General features: G+C 43.7%; 1 protein-coding gene across 5 annotated transcripts in view; it reads left to right on the top strand.

Moving 5' to 3' along the window:
* Window positions 1-8,550, top strand: part of LOC104001134 (zinc finger protein 83) — a 141,239-nt gene extending 132,689 nt beyond the window's left edge. For 4 of the 5 annotated variants that reach the window (XM_016934334.3, XM_054672739.2, XM_016934332.3 and 1 more), the window contains 2 exons: window positions 1,913-2,039; window positions 6,210-8,550. In XM_016934334.3, the coding sequence (XP_016789823.1) occupies window positions 1,913-2,039; window positions 6,210-7,909 (1,827 nt within the window). In that variant the 3' untranslated portion in view covers window positions 7,910-8,550. Of the gene's footprint in view, window positions 1-1,912; window positions 2,040-4,195; window positions 4,294-6,209 lie in introns of all 5 variants that reach the window. The other variant, XM_063802232.1, reaches the window with a different exon arrangement.
* Window positions 8,551-19,810: the final 11,260 nt, after the last annotated feature.

Genomic DNA, 19,810 nt, shown 5'->3' with positions numbered 1-19,810 from the left:
GGGGTCACAAAGTGCATGGTGGGGAGGTCATAGGACTCATTGTCCAGAAGAAGTGCATGGTGGGGAGGTCATAGGACTCATTGTCCAGAAGAAGTGCATGGTGGGGAGGTCATAGGACTCATTGTCCAGAAGAAGAATGTCATGAGGTTGATCCATCGATCAGTTGGGGCAGGGCAGAAACAAGTCATAATGGAAAGTCATAAGGTTGGTCAATCAGTTAAGACAGAAGCTGGCTGTTTCACTTCTTTTGTGCTTTTTGCTTGCCTCAGGCCATCCGGATGTATAGTGCAGACTTGGGCTCAGAGGCCTGACGCCCAGTGTCTGTTGTTTTCTTCTTTGTGTTTAGTAAATATTTTACTCTGATATTTGATCCTGCTGGTTGTGAAAATTAACATGTTCTCATATTAGTAAATATGGCTACCTTCCTCTTTGATGCCTGCATTGGAAATTGGCTGAATAACATGTGGGTCCTTTGTGACTTTTCTCTGTATAAAGAGTGCCATAGTCACTGCCTCTGTGCTCACCTGCATTACTACAGATATCTGAGGATTCCTCCAGGGAAGGCTGTTGAAAGAGTGATTGCTTCTAGGATGGGTAATCTCCTGTTTTCTTAGAACTGAACAGATTCTCCCCTGCCCTCAACTGCCAAAGTTCCTTTTCCACCAAGATGAGATTCCTCTTCAGTTAAAGGAAACTATATACACACACACACACACACACACACACACATAGATATACACACACATATATACATATACACACATACGTATATATTTTGAAAATCTTTTGTATTTTGAAAATCTGGGGAAAATGACAACCCTTTGCATTCAACTCTAGTTTTTTGTGAGTCTGCGTAAATTTTATTATTTTGTGGACATATATATAAAAAATGTATTTTTGTACTTTGAGTAATTTTGTTTTCCTGTATTTTGAGATGGGGCCTCGCTTTGTTGCCCAGGCTGAAGCTCAGTGGTGCAATCGTAGCTCACTGCAACCTGTACCCTCATGGTAAAGCCATCCTCCCACCTCAGCCTCCCAAGTAGCTGGAACCACAGATGCCTGCCACCATGCCCAGCTAAATTTTTTTTCTTTTTTTGAGATGGAGTTTCTGTTGAACAGGCTGGAGTGCAGTGGTGTGATCTTGGATTACTGCAACCTCTGCCTCCCGGGATCAAGCAAGTCTCCGGCCTCAGCCTCCCATGTAGCTGGGATTACAGGCATGTGCCGTTGAGCCCGGCTATTTCACTGTGGACGTTGTCATCTTTGGAGGCATCGCTCATGCTCTATCTCATCTAGATACTGAGTGTCACTTGGTGTGTCAATAAAAGTTTCTAACTTTTTTTTTTTTTGAGATGGAGTCTCACTCTGTTGCCCAGGTTGGAGTGCAGTGGCATGATCTTGGCTCACTGCAACCTCTACCTCCCGGGTTCAAGCAATTCTCCTGCCTCAGCCTCCTGAGTAGCTGGGACTACAGGCATCTACCACCACATCCGGCTAATTTTTGTATTTTTAGTACAGACAGAGTTTCACCATATTGTCCAGGCTAGTCTCGAATTCCTGACCTTGTGATCCACCTGCCTCAGCCTCCCAAAGTGTTGGGATTACAGGCGTGAGCCACAGCACCTGGCCAAAAGTTTCTAACATTTCTATAATGGGAACCAGGCATCTATTTATTTGAGTGTTTCTTGGATTCTTCACAAACATAAGAAATTTATACCAAGAGGGTATTATGACCTCTTCAAAAAGTATAATCAGACACCACTGGGGAGACATCATGTGGTGAAAAATCCCTTACTCAGATTTGTCAGAACATTCTCTACAATTAAATCCTTGTTGTCACTGCTCTCCTCATTTTCTGTAAAGATAAGAACTCCTCCCATAACCATTTGCTTAAAATGTGTTTTCATTTCAGGGTCTATTGACATTCAGGGACGTGGCCATAGAATTCTCTCAGGAGGAGTGGAAATGCCTGGACCCTGCTCAGAGGACTCTATACAGGGACGTGATGCTGGAGAATTATAGGAACCTGGTCTCCCTGGGTGAGGATAACTTCCCTCCAGAAGTGGGGATGTGCCCTTGTGGATCTTTGTATTTTCTCCAGTTGCCTCCTGGAGCCCCATTCTTGCTTGACTAAAATGGAAGCCGTATTGATTTCAAACTGAAAAGCTTCATGATGTAGCATCTGGACTTTCACTGTGCCCTTTGTTTAGATGTTCTGCATTCTCTTTGTTTAGATGTTCTGCATTCTTCGTGATAGCTCAGTGGGGGTTCCAGAAGTAAAGTAGGCATAAAACCTTATGGCTGGCAAGGCGTGGTGACTCATGCTTGTAATCCCAGCACTTTGGGAGGCCAAAGCTTGTGGATCACTTCAGGTCAGGAGTTCGATACCAGCCTCACCAACATGGCAAAACGTCATCTCTACTAAAAATACAAAAATTGGCTGGGCGCAGTGGCTCACGCCTGTAATCCCAGCACTTTGGGAGGCTGAGGAGGGCGGATCACAAGGTCAGGAGATCGAGACCATCCTGGTGAACACAGTGAAACCGTGTCTCTACTAAAAATACAAAAAAAAATTAGCCGGGCGTGGTGGCGGGCGCCTGTAGTCCCAGCTACTTGGGAGGCTGAGGCAGGAGAATGGCATGAACCCAGGGGACGGAGCTTGCAGTGAGCCGAGATCGTGCCACTGCACTCTAGCCTGGGAGACAGCCAGGCTCCATCTCAAAAAAAAAAAAAAAAAAAAAACACAAAAATTATCCAGGCGTGATGGCACATGTCTGTAATCCCAGCTACTAGAAAGGCTAAGGTAAGATTGTCACCCGAACCTGGGAGGCAGTGGTTGCAGTGAGCCGAGAATGCACGACTGCACTCCAGCCCTGGTAACAGAGCAAGATTCTGTCTCAAAAAACAAAAACAAAACAAAACCTCATGGCAGACTTTAAAGATATCCAGTTCCCTATTTGCTACTCCTGTGCTTTTGATTCAGTAGTTCTGGGAAGACAGCTCAGTGTCCACATATTACAGTGCTCTTTAAAGATTCAGAAGGAGGCAGTCAGTGGAGGAATTTGTGAAATATTTTCCTAAGTCCATCTGCAATGTCTTCTTTCCTACAGAAACATAGGGCTGGGGCTGTGGAAAACTTCCAACATGTCATGTTTCCTACTTTTTATAAGCAGGAGTCTCTTTCTGACCTGTTGGAGCAAGGCAAAGAGGCCTGGACTGTGTAGCATGAAGTGAAAATAAGATGGGTGGGAATTTTTTTTTTTTTTTTTTTTTTTTTTTTTTGAGACAGAGTCTCGCTCTGTCACCCAGGCTGGAGTGCAGTGACATGATCTCGGTTCACTGTAACCTCCACCTCTGGGGTTCAAGCAATTCTCCTGCCTCAGCCTCCCAAGTAGCTGGGACTGCAGTCACATGCCACCATGCCCAGCTAATTTTTGTATTTTTAGTAGAGACAGGGTTTCACCATGTTGGCCAGGCTGGGTTTGAACTCCTGACTTCAGGTGATCCACCTGCCTGGGCCTCCCAAAGTGTTGGGATTAGAGGCATGAGCCACTGCTCCCGGCCTACTGTCACTTCTTAACATATTAATCTTTGTATTTCTGACCACCTCAATATCCACAGTACTCTCTCAGTCCCCATGCTACTCTCACCATGTAAGGAAAGACACTTGCTTATCCATAGGACAGCTTTCTCAGGACACAGCCTAAACCAATGTCTGCTCTGTACGATGGTGGACATACCGCTGTCTAGGAAGGATTACCAAGTGACATGGTCAGCAACACAACCCAGTTCTTGTAGCTCCCTTGAAATGATTCCTTTCTATGCATCTATTTGCCGTGTCGTGTTGTGCAGGTTTGTTGTGTGGGTATATATGTGCCATGGTGGTTTGCTGCACCCATCAACCCATCATCTAGGTTTTAAGCCCTGCATGCATTAGGTATTTTTCCCAATGTTCTCCCTCCCCTTGCCCCCTACCCCCTGATAGGCCCTGCTGTATGTTGTTTCCCTCCCTGTGTCCATGTGTTCTAATCGTTCAACTCCCACTTATGAGTGAGAACATGCGGTGTTTGGTTTTCTGTTCCTGTGTTAGTTTGCTGAGAACGATGGCTTCCAGCTCCATCCGTGTCCCTACAAAGGACATGATCTCATTCTTTTTTTTCTTTTTCTGAGATGGAGTTTTGCTCTTGTTGCCCAGGCTGGAGTGCAGTGGCACAATCTCGGCTCACCACAACCTCCGCCTCCCGGGTTCAAGCTATTCTCCCACCTCAGCCTCAAAAGTAGCTGGAATTACAGGTATGCACCACCATGCCCGGCTAATTTTGTATTTTTAGTAGAGACTGGGTTTCACCATGTTGATCAGGCTGGTCTCCAACTCCCAACCTCAGGTGATCTGCCCACCTCAGCCTCCCAAAGTGCTGGGATTACAGGTGTGAGCCACTGTGTCCTGCCAATCTCATTCTTTTTTTATGGCTGCATAGTATTCCATGCAGTATATGTGCCACATTTTCTTTATCCAGTGTATCCTTGATGGGCATTTGGGTTGGTTCTAAGTCTTTGCTATTGTAAATATTGCTGCAAGAAACATACATGTGCATGTGCCTTTATAGTAAAATGATTAATAATCCTTTGGGTATATACCCAGTAATGGGATTGCTGGGTCAATACTGCATCCACTTTTAAGAAATGTCTGGATCTGCAGCCCAAGATCAAATCCCATTGACCTCACTTACTTTCAGTGTAAATTGGTGGACCTACTCTATTTGAAAAGCAATAATTTTCTCCAAGTTTCTTTTGGCAAGTTGGTGTTGGTAGACGGCTAGGAATATTGAACAGTTTTTGTAAAGATGGAAAAGTTACTTTATTTAAGAAAAGATTTGGCTGGGCGCAGTGGCTCACACCTGAAATCCCAGCACTTTGGGAGGCCAAGATGGTTGGATCACCTAAGGTCAGGAGTTCGAGACCAGCCTGGCCAACTTGGTGAAACCCCGTCTCTATTAAAATACAAAAGTTAGCTGGGCATGGTGGCAGTCGCCTGTAATCCCAGCTACTCAGGAGGCTGAGGCAGGAGAATCGCTTGAACTCGTGTGGCGGAGGTTGCAGTGAGCCGAGATCGTGCCATTGCACTCCAGCCTGGGGCACAAGAGTGAGACTTTGTCTCAAAAAGGAAAAAAAGAAAAGATTTATCAGTCTCTGTCATGTTTATTAGATGGACCTTTTCATCCATCTAACTTTTCATGTCTTAACCACATCAGCCTGCCATAAGAAATACTGTAGACTGAGATGCTTACATCCTAAACTGCAGGAAATAATTTCTCATAAACCTGTAAGCAGTGAAGTCCAAGATCAAAATGCATAAAAACACTTCCTGGGTGGTGCCTTCTTTCTATTTTACCCCAGTCTGCTTTTTTTTTGAGATGGAGTTTTGCTAATTTTTGTATTTTTAGTAGAGACAGGGTTTAATCATGTTGGTCAGGCTGGTCTGGAACTCCTGACCTCAGATGATTCACTCACCGTGGCCTCCCCAGTTGCTGAGATTACAGGCATGAGCCACCGCACGTGGCCCCAGCCTGCTTCTTGCTGTGTCTATCATATGTCAGAGTGAGAGGAAGCAAGTACTCTAGTGGTTTTTCTTATACAGGCACTAATCCTGTTCATGAGAGCTTCCTCCTCATGGCCTAATTGTTGCCCAATGTCCCCACTTGCAATAACATAATATTGGGGAATAGGATCTTTTGGTCAGTGCAAACATTTAGGCCATGGGTGCCTTCGTTGTGTTGTATACCTTTTTATTTTTCAGTTTGCTCCAAAGAATGTTTTCTCTGACCTTAGTCAATAAATTTCCTAAGTACAAAATTCTTTCAACTATTAGACAGCCATGTTTTCCTTCTATTGCAGTATGCTCAGGCTTCATGTTGGAAAAAATCTCAATTTTGGGGAGCTAACCTAAATTTTTGCAATGTAAGTGGTTTGGCCATAGGTTTCTTTATACTAGGCTTTTCTGCAATTAGTTTGAATTATGTGCAGTCACCCTTTCTCTATTAGAAAATATCTGTTCCTTTTGTTTTCCAAAAAGTTAAAAATCATGAATGGGAGTTTTATAACTTTCTTTAACATAAGTATTACTCTTAGTGTACTATTACACATTTCAATAGGAGATATTTATTGACTATCTAATTAATTGGAAACTGTGGGATCCTTATATCTTGTAGGTATTTTTTCTAAATGTGAGATCAAGGAATTACCACCAAAAAAGGAGAGTAATACGGGAGAAATATTCCAGACAGTAATGTTGGAAAGACATGAAAGCCACGACATACAAGATTTTTGCTTCAGAGAAACCCAGAAAAATGTGCATGACTCTCAGTGTCTGTGGCAACATGATGAAAGACATTATAAGCGAGTGTGTGTGACCTGTAAGGAAAGTCTCATTGGTAGAAGAGACATGCTTGGAAGAAAGGATGATGCACAGAAGCAGCCTGTTAAAAATCCGCTTGGATTAAACCTGCAGTCACATCTACCAGAACTGCAGCTATCTCAAGCTGAAGGGAAAATAGATAAATACGATCACATGGAAAAATCTCTCAACAGTAGTTCCTTAGTTTCCCCACCCCAACGTATTTCTTCTACTGTCAAAACCCACATTTCTCATACATGTGAATGTAATTTTGTGGATTCATTATTCACACAAAAAGAGAAAGCAAATATTGGGACAGAACACTACAAATGTAATGAGCGTGGCAAGGCCTTTCATCAAGGCTTACATTTTACTATACATCAAATAATCCATACTAAAGAGACGCAATTTAAATGTGATATATGTGGCAAGATCTTCAATAAAAAATCAAACCTTGCAAGTCATCAAAGAATTCATACTGGAGAGAAGCCATATAAATGTAATGAATGTGGCAAGGTCTTCCATAATATGTCACACCTTGCACAGCATCGCAGGATTCATACTGGAGAGAAACCATATAAATGTAATGAATGTGGCAAGGTCTTTAATCAACTTTCACACCTTGCACAACATCAAAGAATTCATACCGGAGAGAAACCTTATAAATGTAATGAATGTGGAAAGGTCTTCCATCAAATTTCACACCTTGCACAACATCGGACAATTCATACTGGAGAAAAACCTTACGAATGTAACAAATGTGGCAAGGTGTTCAGTCGCAATTCCTACCTTGTACAACATCTGATCATTCATACTGGAGAGAAACCTTACAGATGTAACGTATGTGGAAAGGTCTTCCATCATATTTCACACCTTGCACAACATCAGAGAATCCACACTGGAGAGAAACCTTACAAATGTAATGAGTGTGGCAAGGTCTTCAGTCACAAGTCATCCCTAGTAAATCACCGGAGAATTCATACTGGAGAGAAACCTTACAAATGTAATGAATGCGGCAAGGTGTTCAGTCGCCATTCATACCTTGCCCAACATCTGATAATTCATACCGGTGAGAAACCTTATAAGTGTGATGAATGTGACAAAGCATTCAGTCAAAATTCACATCTTGTACAACATCGCAGAATTCATACTGGAGAGAAACCCTACAAATGTGATGAATGTGGCAAAGTCTTCAGTCAAAATTCATACCTTGCATATCATTGGAGAATTCATACTGGAGAAAAACCTTATAAATGTAATGAATGTGGGAAGGTCTTCAGTCTAAACTCATCCCTAGCACATCATCGGAAAATTCACACTGGAGAGAAACCTTACAAATGTAACGAATGTGGCAAAGCTTTTAGTATGCGTTCAAGCCTCACTAATCATCATTCGATCCACACTGGAGAGAAACATTTCAAATGTAATGAATGTGGCAAACTCTTCCGCAACAATTCATATCTTGTACGTCATCAGAGATTTCATGCCGGAAAGAAATCTAACAAATGTAATTAATGTGGCAAAGTGTTCAGTTAGCATTAAAGCCTTGTAAGACATACAATCATTTATACTGGAGAAAAACTTTGGAAGTATAATAAATGTAGCAGAGCCTTTAGTTTTTGTTCAAGGCTTAATAACCGTTAGCTAGACCATAGAGGACAGAAACTTTACTAATGTATTGAATGTGGCAAGGTCTTAAGGTAAAATCTGAGATCAGGATTTTTCAAAGAATTCTTGCTGGTGAGAAACCTAACAAATGTAATGAATGTGGCAAGGTCTTCTGGCACAATTGTCACATTGTACAATATTGCAAAAATTCATGCTTGAGAGAAACAGAAACACTGAGAGTGGGAAACCATTATGACTTCAAACATTCATCAACATCAGAGAATCCATACTAAAGAGCATTTATAATAATTATATGTGATAGAGATTTTCCGCAGGCCAAAGTCTTACTAGGCATCAAAAACTTTTTTGATGAAACCATACAAATGTAACGTGCATGCTTAAGCTTTTACCCAGGGATCAAAAGCGGAACATCACAGGGTTTATACTGGAGAGTAACTACACAAAGATAATGAATGTAATAAGCCTTTCAGTGTAATATTCATGATTTTGTCGTGAGAGATCCACTCAATAAAAACCAGGCAAATGTAGTGAATCTGGAAAGGTTACTAATCTAAGATGCATCCTCAGGGTTCATTAAAAATTCATAGTGGAGGGCCGGCCCCAGTGACTCATGCCTGTAATCCCAGAACTTTGGGAGACTGAGGCAGGTGGATCATGAGGTCAAAAGATTGAGACCATCCTGGCCAACCAACATGGTGAAATCCTGTCTCTACTAAAAATTCAAAAATTAGCTGGGGGTGGTGGCACACACCTATAGTCCACACTACTTGGGAGACCGAGGCAGGAGAGTCACTTGAACCCGGCAGGCAGAGGTTGCAGTGAGCCGAGATCACACCACTGCACTCCAGCCTGGTCGACAGAGTGAGACTCTGTCTCAAAAAAAAAAAAAAAAAATTCATAGTGGGGCCTGGGCATGGTGGCTCACGCCTGTAATCCCAGCACATTGGGAGGCTGAGGTGGGCGGACCATGAGGTCAGGAGTTTGAGACTGGCCTGGCCAACATGGTGAAACCCTGTCTCTACTAAAAATACAAAAATTACCCAGGTGTGGTAGTGCGTGCCTGTAATCCCAGCTACTTGGGAGGCTGAGGCAGGAGAATCACTTGAACCTGGGAGGAGGAGGTTGCAGTGAGCCAAGGTCCTGCCACTGCACTTCAGCCTGGGCAACAGAGTGAGACTCCATCTCAAAAAAAAAAAATAAAAATTATAGTGGAACAAGCCCTTACAAATGTAATGATATGGTAAATTATTCACAAACTGTAATCCATCTGAGAGCTCACAGGAAGTCTAATTCTCTTTTTTTGTTGTTGTTGTTTTTTTGTTTTTGAGATGGAGTCTCACTCTGTTGCCCAGACTGGGGTGCAGTGGTGAGATCTCGGCTCACTACAAGGTCTACCTCCCGGGTTCACGCCATTCTCCTGCCTCAGCCTCCCGAGTAGCTGCGATTACAGGCGCCCGCCACCATGTCCGGCTAATTTTATGTACTTTTAGTAGAGACGGGGTTTCACCGTCTTAGCCAGGATGGTCTCTATCTCCTGACCTCGTGATCCACCCGCCTCAGCCTCCCAGAGTGCTGGGATTACTGGCGTGAGCCACCGCGCCCAGCCAATAGGAAGTCTAATTCTCTACCATAAATCTTTTATATTACATTCTGCAGAATAATTACAATTCAAAATATGTTAAAAATCATGACATATGTCAAAGACTCAAGGACATTTGGAAATGGCCAGTTACTTTCAGGTCATGAAATAATGTATTATATTATTGAAGGAGAAAGACTTCTTTACCAATGTTGACTTTCAAGCTGACATTTGAAATGTTTTTATGATGTCTTTCTTAGTCATTTCATGATCTATAGGCAGGAATACGAAACAATGGCCTACTTCATTAGGTGAAATCATTTCTCTCCATGTTCCTGTGAAATAGGGATACTATCTTTTGAAATTAATTACTGGCTGAATATTGGCTAATCCCAGCACTTTGGGAGGCAGAGATGGGTGGATCATTTGAGGTCAGGAGTTCGAGACCAGCCTGGCCAGCATGGTGAAACCCCATCTTTACTAAAAATATAAAAATTAGCCAGATATTGTGGCTGGCACCTGTAATCCCAGCTACTCGGGAGACTGAGGCAGGAGAATTGCTTGAATCTGGGAGGCAGAGCTTGCAGTGAGCTGAGATCATGCCACTGCACTCCAGCCTGGGTGACAGGCGAGACTCCATCTAAAAAAAAAAAAAAAAAAAAAAGAAAAACACAAAAGGAAACAGAACCAGACGGAGATTGTTGCCTATGTATGTGCTTCTGTGATGCTCCTCAAAAACCAGAATGGGCCGGGCATGGTGGCTCATGCCTGTAATTCCAACACTTTGGGAGGCTGAGGCAGGTATATTACCTTAGATCAGGAGTTCGACACCAGCTTGGGCAACAAAGTGAAACCGCATCTCTACTATAAAAATACAAAAACACGCCGGGCATGGTGATGCATGCTTGTAATCCCAGCTACAAGAGAGGCTGAGGCAGGAGAATCACTTGAATCCGTGAGGCGGAGGTTGCAGTGAGCCTAGATTGTGCCACTTCACTCCAGCTTGGACAACAGAGTGAGACTCTGTCTCAAAAAAAAAAAAAAAAAAAGGAAAAAAAATGGCTGAATTAAGATTTGTAAGGGGCTGAGAATAATGTAAAGCTGTGATATCAGTCATATTATTGCATACAGGGCATTCTTCACAGAGAGGGCCAGTGTGGATTATAGGAAAGAAATGCTCTACTAACCAATCATGAAATAGAGCAGTCCAAGACCTTAAGAGGCTGCAGTTTTTATTGGAGGAGATTAATACGTTAATAGGAAGTGATTACATATACAGTAGAGGTAATGCAGGGGACATGTGAGCCCCATCTCCATTGAATGGCAGTAGCTGTCATTTAGCAAGATTGAGGAAAAATTTCTCTTAATCTTGAACTTGAAAAGAGCAGTTACCACAGAGAAGAGGGATTTTTAGCTTTTTTTTTTTTTTTTTTCTATTTGTAGAGACGGGGTTTCACTATGTGTCCCAGGCTGGTTTTGAACTCCTGAGCTCAAGTGATCCTTCTGCTTGGCCTCCCAAAAGTGCTGGGATTACAGGTGTGAGCCACTGTGCCTGGTCCAAAAAGGAGAGTTTATTTAAAAAAAAAAAACCCACAATAGCATGTCCTTGATTAGGAATCCTATTAAACTGTCGGCATTACATTCTCTATTGTTTGTTTTTTGAGACAGTGTCTCACTCTGTCACCCAGGCTGGAGTGCAATGGAGCAATCATGGCTCACTGCAACCTCTGCCTCCTGGGTTCAACCAATTCTCCTGCTTCAGCCTCCCTAGTATATGGGACTACAGGTGTACCACCACTATGCCCAGCTAATTTTTGTATTTTTTGGTAGAGATGGGGTTTCACTGTGTTGGCTAGGCTACAGTTTCTATTGTTTTATTTAGAATGTATCACAGATGTCATGTGTTAACAACATTTAATTTTTTTATAACTGAGTTAATTATGTTCCATCTACCTGCATAGCTTTATCTCACCTCTATAGGATCCTTCATGTCTAAACACAAACAGTGCACCATCAGGTTGCTAAGGCTGAAGGAGCTACAATTTTTTTTTTTTTCTTAGACGGAGTCTCACTTTGTTGCCCAGGCTGGAGTGCAGTGGCACGATCTCAGCTCACTGCAAGCTCTAGCTCACTGCAAGCTCCGCCTCCCGGGTTCACACCATTCTCCTGCCTCAGCCTCCCAAGTAGCTGGGACTACAGGTGCCCGCCACACCATGCCCGGCTAATTTTTTTGTATTTTTATAGAGACAGGGTTTCACTGTGTTAGCCAGGATGGTCTCGATCTCCTGAGCTCGTGATCCGCCCGCCTCAGCCTCCCAAAGTGCTGGGATTACAGGCATGAGCCACCATGCCCAGCCTACAATTTTTTTTATGATGGAATTAAACATCATACAATTTGAGAACATACAATCACACCTTCCACTTCAGTTATCCTCTCTGCAGTCAGCCTTAGGATACTTATATGAACATGATGAAAATCCCATAGCAGTGCAGTTTCACACTCTGACAAACCTGCATCCCTATTGATAAGTGGGACTTGTATTCTTCCAAATGCCTTTCTCTTACGCCCCAAATGAACACATGGCATGCATTTTACTTTACATAGAGCAAAAATACATACAGAGTAAGGATATAAAAAGTACTGTGAAATAAAAGTAAATATGGGGAATACGAATAAAAATAACACAAAATTTAGCTGGGCGTGGTTGTGCACGATTGTAAGCTACTCGGGAGGCTGAGGCAGGAGAATCGCTTGAACCCAGGAGGCGGAGGTTGCAGTGAGCAGAGATCGCACTGCTGCACTCTAGCCTGGGTGACACAGCGAGAATCTGTCTCAGCAAAAAAATATATATATATATAAAAAATCTATATTATATATAGATTATATATATTACATATATAATATATATTTTATATATTATATTTTATATATTATATATATTTTATATATAATATATATTACACATATTATATATTTTATATATAATATATTACATATTGTATATTTTATATAATATATATTACATATTGTATATTTTATATAATATATATTACATATTGTATATTTTATATATAAAATATATATTACATATATTATATATTACATATATATTTTATATATTATATATATTACATATATATTTTATATATAATATATTACATATATTATATATTATATATATAATATATATTTTATATATAATATATATTTTATGTATATATTTTTATATATTTTATATATTATACATTATATATATTTATATATAATATATATATATATTTTATATCTGTCTCTCTCTCTCTCCAGTTGCATCCATGTTGTTGAAAATGACAGGATGCCATACTTTTTGACGGCTGAACATTACTTCATTGTGTATAAGTATACACACAATATACTGATTTCTTTTATTTCTTGTATTTAGCCTAGTGCTGGGTATATATACCCAGCACTGGGCTTGCTGGATGATATGGTAGCTCAATGTTTAGTTTTTTAAATAGCTTATTTGCCTTATCTCTTTGCTTTCCCCCTGTTCCCACTAGCCAGACTCCTTCTCCCTAATTAGGACTCCACAGTAAATCCAAATATATTCTGAAGGCTATCTATGTTACAGGTTTTCTTACCACACCTGACAGAAAGAAAAACAAAGAAAAGGTATAAAATAACTTACAGGGCCGGGTGCGGTGGCTCAAGCCTATAATCCTAGCATTTTGGGAGGCCAAGGCACGCAGATCACCAGGTCAGGAGTTAAAGACTAGACTGGCCAATATGGTGAAATCCCATCTCTACTAAAAAGACAAAAAAAACTTAGCTGGGAGTAATGGCTTATGGCTGTAATCCCAGCTACTTGGGAGGCAGAGGCAGGAGAATTGCTGGAACCCAGGAGAAGGAGGATGCAGTGAGGCAAGATCGTGCTACTGCACTGCAGCCTGGGTGACAGACTGAGACTCCGTCTCAAAAAAAAATAATAAAAATAATAAAAAATAAAATACCTTATAATTGGCCAGGTGTGGTGGCTCATGCCTGTAATCCCAGCACGTTGGGAGGCTGAGGCAGGCAGATCACTTGAGGACAGGAGTTCAAGACCAGCCTGACCAACATAGTGAAATGCCGTTTCTACTAAAAATACAAAAATTAGCCGGGCATGGTGGCCCACACCTGTAATCCCAGCTACTCAGGAGGTTGAGGCAGGAAAATTGCTTGAACCTGGGAGGCGGGGGTTGCAGTGAGTCGAGATCGCACCACTGCACTCCAGCCTGGGTGACACAGTGAGATTGTCTCAAATAATAACAAACAAACAAAACACCTTATAATTTGCAAATAAAAAGTATCTTTTCTAGTTACTTGCAGAATGCACGTAAAGTGAATTTAAAATTCTGCCGTGATAAAAGTTCATCTTATCAATTGGGTCACTCTTGCCATATCCAACTTATACAGGAGGTAAAAATAAACTATTTAGGCAGATAGTAAGGGCAAAAACTCCTCTGCAGAGCTTCCCTTCTAACAAAAAGCTGCCCAAAATATCGTTTTGTTCTAACAAAGAGCAGCCCGAAAAATCGATCTGCAAACATGTGTAAGCAAGCTGGAAGCTTGCATGGGGGAAGTCAGCAGCTGCGCCAATAGAAAAGGGGCTACCTTGGGGCTGGGCATGTCCACCATGGAAGCTCCGTCTTTCCTTTTTTGTTAGCACGTGTACAGTAAGAAAGAAATGGGTGACATGGCACAGCTCAGGCAAAGAACCTGCATAATAAAAGATTGGGGAGGGGGCTGCCAGAAATTCATGCCGTATGCAAACGTCACATCTGGTCCTATGTAGATAAGACACTACCTCCCCACCAGCTCATCTATAAAACGCCTACGTTTTGCCACGAATCTGCAAACCATTTTTCCAGGACCTCTCTCTGTAGCAGAGAGCTACTGACTTTCTTTCGCCTATTGAACTTCCACTCTTAACGCCACTCTTGGGTGTCCGTGTCCTCGATTTCCGTGGCCATGAGACAACGAACCTCAGGTATTACCCCAGAAAATGAGGCTGCCTCACAACTAAACCAAAGTCAAGAGGACAGATGAAAAATGAACTCAGGACACAAACATTGCTTCAAGAATGTGATTCTCTGAAGTATGGCTGCTGAAACTTCCTGTTGTAACCAGAAACTCCTGAAACCAGCTTTTTTTTTTTTTTTTTGGACAGTCTTGCTCTGTCACCAGGCTAGAGTGAAGTGGCACAATCTCGGCTCACTGCAACCCACGACTCCCTGGATCGAGCGATTCTCCAGCCTCAGCCTCTGAGGTAGCGGGGATTACAGGCACGTGCCAAGATGCCTGCTAATTTTTGTATTTGTAGTAGAGACAAGGTTTCACCATGTTGGCCAGGATGATCTCAAACTCCTGACCTTGTGATCCACCCGCCTTGGCCTCCCAAGGTGCTGGGATTACAGGCATGAGCCAACGTGCCAGCCGAGATTTTTCTTTTAGCTGCTAAAATAAATTACCTGGGACTTTAAAAATAGTTTGTGAACCAAGTATCTGAGACAAATCTCAATCAGTTTAGAAAGTTTATCTTGCCAACGTTAACTGCATGCCCACGACACAGGCTCAAGAAGTCCTAATGTCATGTGCCCAATATGGTCTAGGTAGAGCTTACATTTTAGGGAGTCATGACGTATCAGTAAGTGTCAGATGTACGTTGGTTAAGTCGGGAAAGGTGGAACAACCCAAAGCGGGGTGGGGGGGTGGATTCCAGGACATAGGTAAATAAGAGACAAATGGTTGTTTTCTTTTGAGTCTCTGATTAGCCTTTTGTACTTTGAGTAATTTTGTTCTCACATATTTTATTTTATTTTGAGATGAGGTCTTGCTCTTTTGCCAGATACTCAGGAGGCTGAGGCAGGAGAATCGTCTCAACCCGGGAAACAGAGTTTGTGGTGAGCCAAGATCACACCATTGCACTCCAAGATGTGGTTGGGGAGAAATCCACAAATTTTGGTGATCAGAACTGAGGCATTCCGTGCTCAGTGGCATGAGAGAGTAGGAAAAACACTTTTTTTTTTTTTGTATTTCTTTTTTTTGGCGGGGGGTGGAGTCTTTCTTTGTTGCCCAGGCTAAAGTGCAGTGTCGGAATCTCGGCTCACTGCAGAGTCCACCTCCCGGGTTCAAGAGATTCTTCTGCCTCAGTCTCCCGAGTAGCTGGGATTATGGGCACCCACCACCACACCCGGCTACTTTTGGTATTTTTAGTAGAGATGGAGTTTCACCATGTTGGCCAGGCTGGTCTCAAACTCCCGACCTGAAGTGATCCGCCCTCCTCAGCCTCTCAAAATGATGGGATTACAGGCATGAGCCACCGCGCATGGCCTTTTTTCCTACTTCAAATAGGCAAGCCAACTATTCGAACAAGCAGAGAGGGCTCCGTGCAGTATCCCGGGCCCCGGTTGCAAAGGAGGAGCAGCCCAGGTTTTCCGATCTCTTGATTAGGTGTTCCAAGTACAGGAAATGGGATGGAACCTGGTAGGTCAAGGGGTAGGTGTATGGAGGCCTCAGATCTTATCTATAGCGACAGAGAATGGAGCGTCAGAAGGAGTCAAGTACAGAATGAGAGACCACAGGGGAAGGAGACCCCTTTGACACAGCCCTCCCTGTTCCAGAGTCAAGAAACCAACGAGGTCACAGAAGCCAGATGACACGGTGTTGCCCATCAGGATAAAGACTCTGCCTTTGTCTCTGAGCTGCAGCATCACTAGAGGACAAAAAAATCAAACTACTACACGTCTAAAGGGCAGAGGGGCTGGCGTGGTGACTCACACTTGTAATTTCAGCACTTTGGGAGGCCGAGGCAGGCAAAACACCTGAGGTCAGGAGTTCGAGACCAGCCTGGCCAACATGGCACAACCCTGTCTCTACCAAAAATGCAGAAATTAGCCTAGTATGGTGGTGATGCATGCCTGCAGTTCCAGCTACTTGGGAGGCTGAGGCAGGAGAATCACTTGAACCCAGGTGGCAGAGGTCGTAGTGAGCTATTGTGCCACTGCACTCCAGTCTATGCAACAGAGTGAGACGCTGTCTCAAAATAAAGAAAGAAAGAAAAATAAAATAAATAACAGAGACATAAGAGGGGGCAAAGAAAGATGTCCACTCAGAGATCTCAGGATTTAAACTTTTCTTTTCCCGCCGAATTCTCCCACTTGCAGAGAGATTTGAGGGTGGAGCTTCCACTCTGCCCATCTGAGCTCTTATTTGTGTTTACACCCATAATACATTCCCACCCATCTGTATTTTTTTTGTTATTTTCAATTCACTCTCCACAATCCAGGGCTCCTTCCCTCACTCCAACACGGAGATAACAGGTCAGAAAGACTCCTGCTTATTAAAAAAAAAAAAAAAAAAAAAAGGAAGATGGCGTGCTGGAGCTTTTCTAGAGCCGCAGCCCTATGTGTTAGTAACAAAGAAGACATTACAGATGGATCGAGCAAAATATTTCACAATTTCCTCCACCGACTGCCTCCTTCTGAATGCTTAGGGAGAATGGTAATATGTAATATGTGGACAATGAGCTCTCGTCCAAGAACTACTGAATCAAAAACACAAGAGTAGCAAACAGGGAAACGGATATCTTCTTGTTTTTTTTAGACGGAATTTCACTCTTGTTGCCCAAGGTGGAGTGCAATGGCGCGATCTCAACTCACCGCAACCTCCGCCTCCCGGGTTCAAGTGACTTCTCTCACCTCAGCCTCTCGAGTAGTTGGGACTACAGTCATGCCCCACCACCCCTGGCTAATTTTGTGTCTTTAGTAGAAACAAGGTTTCTCCATGTTGGTAAGGCTGTTCTGGAACTCCCGACCTCTGGTGACCCGCCTGCCTCAGCCTCCCAAAGTGCTGGGATGACAGGCGTGAGCCATCGCGCCCGGCCAGAACTGGATTATCTTTAAAGTCAGCCAGATGGTTTTGTTTTGCTTTTTGAAACAGAGTCTCGCACTGTCACCTGGGCTGGAGTGCAGTGGCAGGCTCTTGGCTCACTGCAACCTTCTGCTCCTGGGCTCAAGCGATTCTTTTTCCTCAGCCTTTCTAGTATCTGGGATTTCAGGTGAGTACCACCATGCTCGGCTAATTTTTGTACTTTTAGTAGAGACGGAGTTTCATCATGTTGGCCAGGCTGGTCTCAAACTCCTGACCTGAAGTGATCCACTAGCCTCACCCAAAGTGCTGGGATTACAGTCGTGAGCCTGGGCTACAAAGCCAGAGCCCATCCCAAATATTAATTAATTAAATTAAAAGTATTATGTAATAACACCAATTTTTTTTTTCCCACTTCACTGCTCCACTTCCTACCCAACTCTGGGAAAAGGCAAGAGGGTGACTCACAACTGAATAAGTCACTGCTGTTTGGCTGAATAGGGATTTCAGGTGGAAGCTAACCTCTGATGCCAAGATTTACAGGTACATGTCTCATAGACAGGAGTTTAAAAATTCTCAACCTCATCTGTATAATTTAAACAAGTTTTAAGTTATTAGATTATATACAAAGAAGTCAACGACTAATGATATCCAGTGAACTAACCTACTCATCTTTACCCAAAGTCCCCCGCTCCTTTTTTTCCTTTGAGACAGTGTCTCACTCTGTTGACCAGGCTGGAGTGCAGTGGCATGATCTCGGCTCACTGCAGCCTGGGCCTCCTGGGCTCAAGTGATCCTCCTGCCTCGGCCTCCAGAGTAGCTAGGATTACAGGTGTGCACCATCACGCCCGGTTAATTTTTTTTTCGTCAGAGATGGGGAGGTCTCATTATGTTGCCCAGGCTGTGCTCGAACTCCTGTACTCAAGCAATCCCCTTGTGTCAGTCTCCTATAGTGCTGGGATTAGAGACGTGAGCCACTGCGCCTGGCCCCTCTGTCTTCATTACTGTGCTTCCCTCGCTAAATCTGTACATATCTCTCATTCTCCCCTTCTCTCTCTAGCTCTTGTTTTCTTGTCTTTTTCCCTGGGCTTCTGTGCCTCATTTTGTGCCCCTCTCCTCTCCTGCTGTTTATCCCCTTCCTCCCTCTATTACTTCTCTTCCACCTTTTCTGCTCCATCCTCGCTACTTATTTAACTTCTTATTGCTCCTTCTCCCACAATCTTTGGATTGTCCTCAACCTCCATAGATTCCGCCTCTTCTCCCATCTCTGCGCCTCCTCTGCTCTCCCTGTTACATTCTCTCTTCCCTGTTCTGCCCCCCTGTCCACACTTTATGGCACTCTAGACCCACAGTAGTCCTCCCTGCTGTGCTTCTCCCTCTGTTCTTGCCACCAGCACCACTCTGCTCTGTCTGCCCTGGCTCCAAACCCCTCCTCCTCTCCCTCACTCTGATGAGCCTCCCTCTTTGCTGCCCCCTCTCTTCCTTGCTGTTCTTCATCTCTCTGTACATCTAGCTTTTCTCTACATTTCTCCAGTTGCTTTTCTCCTCCTGCTTTCTTTTCTTATCTCAGGTTTTCTACTGCTCTCTCTCTCCTGATTCCTTTGGCCCATACAATTACAGGAGGGTTTGGAGTAAGACGCCTGCATCCCGGGGGAGCTCATTTTCCAGGGGCTGGAGCTGGGCAGGCAAGAACACCCCGTGTCACAGGACAGGCCCCGGACACCTTCCCAACGCGGGCTCAGGGGAAGCGGTGACGGCGGAGGAGAGACCTGGGGAGCAGCAGGGCCCGGCACGAGAAGGGAGGTGGGAGATGACGGCGCCTTAAGACAATGGTGGGGTCTGCAGGATCTCAGGACCAGGCAGAGGACGCAGCCTCCGCGGGACTGGGGGCACGGGCGCTGCACTCGAGGGGCCGTCGAAGGCGAGGGTGGGAGGCGCCCAGGGCGGGAATCCACCTCACCTGTAAGGACTTTAAAAAGCGCGGGGCGGGAGGAGTTAGAAAAAGGTTTTGAGCAGGAAAACTACCCAATACAAAGTGTATACATTGCCCTATAGCAGCAAGACCAGAGACCGCACCAGCTTCAAGGCGATTTTAAACCCAAAAGGAAGTGAACCCCGGACTCTCAAAGGGAAGTCTCAGTTTGCTCTGGGTGAAGACGGGCGAGAATTTCCAGGTCTGTGGGGACCCCACGTCCCAGGTACAGAAGCGCCGGGGACCTGGGACGCACAGACTTAATATAAAACAGAGAGAAACTCACGCGCTGCGGTGGGACCTTCACTCCACGCTCTCCGCTTCCAGGTTTGCGCTAATCTGCTCGCG

Source organism: Pan troglodytes, chromosome 20 (assembly GCF_028858775.2).
Source record: "Pan troglodytes isolate AG18354 chromosome 20, NHGRI_mPanTro3-v2.0_pri, whole genome shotgun sequence".
NCBI lineage: Eukaryota > Metazoa > Chordata > Mammalia > Primates > Hominidae > Pan > Pan troglodytes.
This window is presented reverse-complemented; position numbering and strand designations above follow the sequence as displayed.